Source organism: Athene cunicularia (assembly GCF_003259725.1).
Source record: "Athene cunicularia isolate RWA chromosome 2 unlocalized genomic scaffold, athCun1 chr2_part1, whole genome shotgun sequence".
In the NCBI taxonomy this organism is placed as follows: Eukaryota; Metazoa; Chordata; class Aves; order Strigiformes; family Strigidae; genus Athene; species Athene cunicularia.
This window is the reverse complement of record NW_020799095.1, coordinates 122,634,196-122,640,776: the sequence shown is the minus strand read 5'-3', so window position 1 is coordinate 122,640,776 and position 6,581 is coordinate 122,634,196. Positions and strand designations below refer to the sequence as shown.

Sequence of the window (6,581 nt, the reverse complement as noted above, 5' to 3'; positions counted from 1 at the left end):
TGAAAATAATGTGCCCTTGGTGCTTCTGGGTTTTGTAATATTCTCCAATTTTTGCAACTTGACATGTTGTTATCTATCACAGCTGGACAACCAACACTCCTTGAGAATCAGAAAAGTATAGAATGCTTATTAAAATATATTGCCATGTTATCTTAAAGTTTTACTGTTTTTCTGCACTGCTACTGTGGGGAATCCAGTTAAGGAGATTTAGAAATCATGGAGAGAAGTACTCAAAATGTCATTAAATCTTTTTTAAACACTTGAGATAAATTATTGTTTAATGAGATCTCCTTTAGGTTATGCAGGAAACTTGAGAAAATACTGTATTTTAGCTCACTGTTTCTAGACTGTCCACAAAAGAATCCATGATGGCTGTAACCAATCTCTTGAGGATTCTCATATACGTAAGTTACGTATTTGTGCTCTTGAGAAGTTCCTCTCCAGGAAGCAGAATGGAGATTGCTGCAGACTTGTAGACCTGGGATAGAATTCAAACAGATTACCGGTGATTTCTTGGAAAACTTCACAGTGAAAAATGGCCAAGGATTTCTTTGTACCTTAGCATCTATATCTTAGTGAGTTTAATCTCTGTTCTAATAAGGAATGAGCACATCTGTCAGTGTGTCAAGATAGCACCTGCATCTTGTACAGTGATTATTTCTCAGGCAAGTTTGCACATGGGAGAATTTTGTATCTGTATTTTTTCCTGCCAGGGAGATAGAGAGGGATATTATTAACCAGAATGGACCATTTTTAGATCATAAAACCAGGAAATTTATAGAATGTTACTGTACCCATCTTATGATGTGGAGATAAAAATTTCACAAGCAACAAGTTTTTTTAGGGTAGAGAGCCTACTTTGTGTGCCATGCTATGAAGGCAACAAGAATGAGGTGGTTGCCACTTAATGAGTATAATTGTCAGGACATGAAGGAACTTAACTGTGAATTGTATTATTGCTTAAAAAAAGCTTGGTGTTGCTCAGTGTGTTCAATGGCCATTACTAATGCCATCTTTCCAGATAATTTAGGAATATCTCCTTCAAACCACAGTCAGAAGTTCTCTTTATTCTCTATACTAGCTGAGGCTTTTTCCAGATGATCTACATATAAGAAAAGTTGTTGGAAATGAATCATCTAGTGTACTGTCTGATTCCATTATCATTCTTTGAATTAATTCAAAGCATAGGTGGACCTCCTCGCATCCTGTTGAAATATGAAAAACAAAGCTCCTCCTTCCCTGAGACCTGAACTTAGCTGTGGAGTATATATACATTAGCCTACAAATGATTACATCAACCTTTCTTTGGGGTTTGGTGGGGTTTTTTTCGCTTGTTTTGGTGGTTTTGTTTGTTTTTTTCCTAGACCAGTTTTCTTTTTAGTTTGCCTTGCTATGAAGGATGACTGAAAATATTCTGGGATGAAATGATAGTAGTGCATATCATTCTGAGTTTATGATTTGCGGCCGTATTCTTACCTTTGCCCTTGTCTGTGGGCACTCTCATGTTTGTTCATCCTGATACTCACTTGGTCACTTGGTGATTTAGTTTGGAAACTAGACCACAGAAAGCTGTCCTTACAAGAAAGGAAATAGCTTTTGTTTCTTACATTCCTGAAACAGGTTTATTCCAGGTTAGGACAAGTTTCAGTGGTGGCATAAGAGGACAGGAGTTCTTTCTGGGAGGGAGTAAGAGGGCAGGATGAGGCATGGCAGTGCCAGCTTTATTGGTTTAAATGCTCACAGGTCTGTGTTCTAAATTAGGAAGAATTAACAGAATTTCTGGAGGACCCCAGAAAGACTTTTGTCAGATATTCAATCTCATAGATGGAGCAGGTAAAGTGTTTGGAAGAAGGATCTATTTCTAAACATCCAATTCTGAAAAGCCAGCATCTCTGCCACTTGATGATACTGTGCTTGTGTCTGTCTCTTCAGTATTGTATATGCTTCCCTTCTGTATTTACATTATGTGTCCCCGCAGGCATCCTGCCTTGATAATGCTAATTCTTACTTGGGAAAGTCGTTTTTGTTTGTAGCACTCAGCTGCTCCCATCTGAGAGACTGAATGTCTCCTGGAAATCCTCTGCTGTGCATGTTACTACTATCACTTTCTGATTGTTTTCATGGACATCATCTTTCTCAGACAAATCGAGTTAGGTCAGCAGTGAAGGGTGGGGGAATGGGGTAATAGTGAAGTTGGGAACTGAACGATCAACTTAGCGGATAGAGTAGTTGACTGTGGAGTTTTGTTGTATTTGACTGCTGTAACTTGGTGTTGAGTGACAAGGTATAACTAAGATAAGATGTATAATCTTTGAAAACAACGTGAGCATACAGGATGATGGAAAAATGTTTGTTACTTTACACTTTACATGGACAAGCAGTTGACTTCCAAGGCAATTGGGTGATTCTGCAAACTAGTGAGTTCATAGTGAGAGAATCAGTGGAAGACGATGGAATTTTGCACTTTGTACATCAGTTTCCCTTAAAACAGGTTTTGGCATTTCAATATGAGGTTTGATTTATAATCTCCTGCCCACATGGAGTAATTTTGATATGTTAATTTTGAAATAATTGCTGTTAGTTTATGACTTACACATTGATTGAAAGTTTCACCTAGATTGCTGCTGCCCCCTCAATTCATATGCTAAAACTCACTTAAATACTTCCTCTTATTGCTTCCACTATTCTGCATTTATTCTCGAAACACTTACAAATGCATCCTGTGCAATTAATTTTCATGTACTTGAATTTTGACTGCATTGTGAAATTCAAACAATTCTATGTTTGTGAACTTACCTGATACTAGCTTTCCTGTATAAAATCCTACGCTCTGTTTCTGGTTTACAATCACCAGCCACTTTCGTTTTGTGGTGTGTGTGCATGTTGCACGTTGTTCAGCTGTTGTCCTTGGGATGCTACATTTCACAGTTCCTGTTTCTGAAGCTGTAAATTTACCAGGTGTCAGATCTCTAGTTTATAATTCCCGAGGCTATGTCATGTCAGAACAACCCATGCTGTTTGTGCCTTCCAGCAGAGCTGGAATTCAAAACTGTCTCTTGTCTTGACTTCTCCAAGAATAAATGTTTCCAAATGAACAAGTGGAAAATGATGGCATTATTCTGTGTTCATATAAAATATAGATGGATTTTTAGCATCCACTTGAAGTAGTCAAGGTGTTGCTGAAGCCAACAGATCTCTAAACCTTTAACTGCTTGATTATTTTGTTCTGTTTAGTTCTTCTGCTGGCTTGAAAATAGTCTGAAATCTTGTGTGAAGTAATTATTGTATCAGTTAATTACTGCTAAATGCAGGTGAAATTAATATTTCCTTACATTCCCTTTTAAGATTTCAGGTATATATTGCTTCCAAAAAGCATCTCCCCTTTCATTTGTTATTGGCAAAAAGGCTTTTCTTACTAATTGTATTTCAAAGGCAGTAATCTTAAAAAGTGGTCAAATTTAGTGTATCAGGGAAAGTTATGTGAGAATGAGTTTTTGATATAGCTGGACATTTTCACCTAGCATATGATGGAAAGCCTGTAATAGCCTTCTGAGATCACAGAACAGATGTCTTCATGAAGAGCAGGAGTATTTTTGTCTCCCATTTTCCCAGAGCTTTATGAGAAGGTGCTGGCATTTTGTTTGTTTAGTTACTGAATTAAAATATTTACTTTGATATTGTAGAGTGATAAATTAGAGCAGTGATGGTTCAAATTTTTTTAATATGTTAGATCAGTCCTGTGCATTCTTCATACTTCTGCTGCTTTGGGAAAAAGATTTTGTTCTTTAAAGTAAAGATTTAAATATTTTTTATTATTAAATATCTGCATGAATAGCTGCAGGGTATAGAATCTTAGAATGGTTTGAGTTGGGAGGGTATTAATTCTGTTTTGGTTTTCACCAAGGAGGTGACAAAGAGATGAGAGATGTTCTTTTCAGGAATATCTCCTAATATTGGGAATGGGTTTTTAAATCAGCTTAAATCTAACCAATAGTAGAACTGGCAGATGTTTTCAGGAGATGCAAAGTGTTACGCTTTTGTATGACTGAATTAGTAAAAGCTTACCTTTAATGTGTAAAATGCTTGGGGTTGGAGAAATGTACTAGTTGTCTCCTTAGAAGTCTTACTAAAAATGCTCTGGACACATGATATGTTTATTTTTGTATGTTACAAGTTTAATTTAATTCTGCCTTCAGATAGTATGTTTTGTGATTTTTATTTTTTTTTTAAATTTATTTATCTGTAGGATCCTTCAAAGAAATCGGAATCCTTTGCATCCATGTTGAGACGCTCTCCTTTAATTCAGATGGGACCTGCCAAAGATAAAATTGCCATTGGTCAAATATTCCATGTTGTAGATGATGATCTTTATATAGATTTTGGTGGCAAGTTTCACTGTGTGTGCAGAAGACCAGAAGTAGATGGAAAGTAAGTAATAAACTTATGGTAAGCAATTAATATATGTGAACAATGTGCTGAAATGGTTAGCTAATGGAACTTGACCATCTCCTGGTCTGAGCTTGTATAGTTCGTATTAATTTTGTGGTTTAAACTGTATTGTGCAGAATGAAAGTATGATCACAAAGAGATTTGCATAGCTCAGACATCATTGTCTTGAATGAATATTCCTTTGCAAGTTTGTGTTATTGTTATCTACATTATTCCAACTTATGACAACCAAAGGAAGTTACTGGTGTTTTGTCACTGATGAAGGGTAAATAGTTATCATCTCAGCTGTTAAAACAAGCATTGTTTATTGTAATACTTGGGAGTTCTGTGAATGTGGAACTTTAATCCCATGTAAATTGTAAGGCCCTTAGGAAATATCTATCCTAAATATACATACATGAGGTGATGTACTGGAGAGTTTATACATTATTTGTGATAATACTGGTCATAATACATGATCAGTGCTAATATGGTCAAATATTTTATGTTGTAGAAGAAGATTTTATATAGATTTTGGTTGCAAGGTGTCCTGAACTAGAACAGTTGTGCTGGGGAATGTAGTAGTTAGAGCTAAAAGAAAGGGAAGCAACGAATTCAAGTGAAAAAAGCGTTTATAAGCTTCCTAAACTGCTTTAGCACCTTATGATTATGTATAATTCAAAGGTATCTCAAGGTTGCTTTAACAGTTTTTAATATGTAGGCAAAATACCATGTTTTTGATTTCATTACATCAGAATATTTTAGTCCATCTCTTTTTTTCTTTTCCTTGAGAGAGGAGGGGAGCATACTTGTTAATGTGCAAGATCACTGTGTCTAAAAAAATAAATAATGATTCCTGTGATAGAGTTCTGAAACAGTTGATTTAAAAAAAAAAAAAAAAAGATTTAACAGAAATAATCACATGTTTGTGTGCACGTTTGTGATGGTATTTTATCAGAACATTTGTATACTCAACTTCCTTTTATTGACAGGTCTATGACTTTCAAAGCAAATATGATTGGCCCATGATGAAGGGAATCCTTTGTGCCTGTCACATTTGGCAGCAGGCAAAGGTTTTCTTAGTCTTTTGCTGCTGCTGTAGTGGTAAAGCTCTTGTCACTCTTTGCATTTTGTACTAATTCTGAATTGAGATGAGTCCTTGCATGCCTGAGGAGTGTTTCCATATTCATCTCAATCCATGACCATTCATTTTGGTTTTGTGGTAGAGTTCAGTCTGAAGCTCCCTGTTCAGCTGAGCTAGCCTTCTGCCAGACCTGCTCCATTTTTTGCACATTGGGGAAGACCCTTCCAGAGCACTGAGGAGTTTTCCTTACAGATCCATGGCCTTTTCCAGTCATCTTCCTGTGTCAGGACAGCTTGAATAAACAAAAGTCTATGGTCCTGAGGCCCAGATCTCTCATCTGCCATTTAGCTTTCTCACTTTCCTTCAGTGTTTAAGCTCTGTCATTGGTGGTCACTGCAGCTGAGGCTGCCATCAGCTATCATGTTCCCAAATACTTCTTTCCTGCCTGTAATGTGTCCAACAGAAGACCTGCCTTTGTTGGGCTGTCTGTACCTCTGGCCAAAAAATGTCCTCAGGGCACTCACTGTAGATTGCTTGCTCCCTTCCATGTTTATTTCTGTTTGAGCAGACATCAAGACATTTGAAGTCCCCTGTGAGAATCAAGGCCTGCAATCATGAGGTGGCTTCTGGTTGTCTGAGGCTCCATCCACTCCCTCTTCCTGATCAGGCAGCCCATAGCAGACATCCACAGTGACACTGTCTTTGTTGGTTTCCTCTCTGATTCCAGCCTATAGCTTTCAGCTGTCTCCTTGCATAGTTCATAGCAGGGCTCCATGCACTCATGCCCTTTCCTTGCTTCCAGTGTAGCCCCCTTTATCTTGTCCCATGTTTGCTTGCACGCTTCCTCCCAGGTTTGGGGAGCCACAACTTCATGCATTGTCTTCAAATCCCTAAGGGTTCATTCACCTTGTGGATGCTGAGCCCACCACTTGCTGTTTCCTTGTGTGGTGTTAGCATCTCATTTTGTCATGGTGCTCTGGAATACTTGGGTGGCAAGACAGATTTCAGGAAAGTAATGAAATCCATCTTCCTAAAAAAGTTCACAGGCAGTCAAGTGTCTGTCCACTCC

The 6,581-nt window shown here is 37.6% G+C and overlaps 1 protein-coding gene across 1 annotated transcript in view; it reads left to right on the top strand.

Annotated features, from left to right (window-relative positions):
* The first annotated feature begins 368 nt into the window (after positions 1-368).
* The window catches only part of MRPS28 (mitochondrial ribosomal protein S28), a 73,057-nt gene continuing 66,844 nt past the window's right edge, over positions 369-6,581 (top strand). The window contains exons 1-2 of the mRNA XM_026841480.1: positions 369-404; positions 4,247-4,428. Of these exons, the coding sequence (XP_026697281.1) occupies positions 369-404; positions 4,247-4,428 (218 nt within the window). The remainder of the gene's footprint in view (positions 405-4,246; positions 4,429-6,581) is intronic.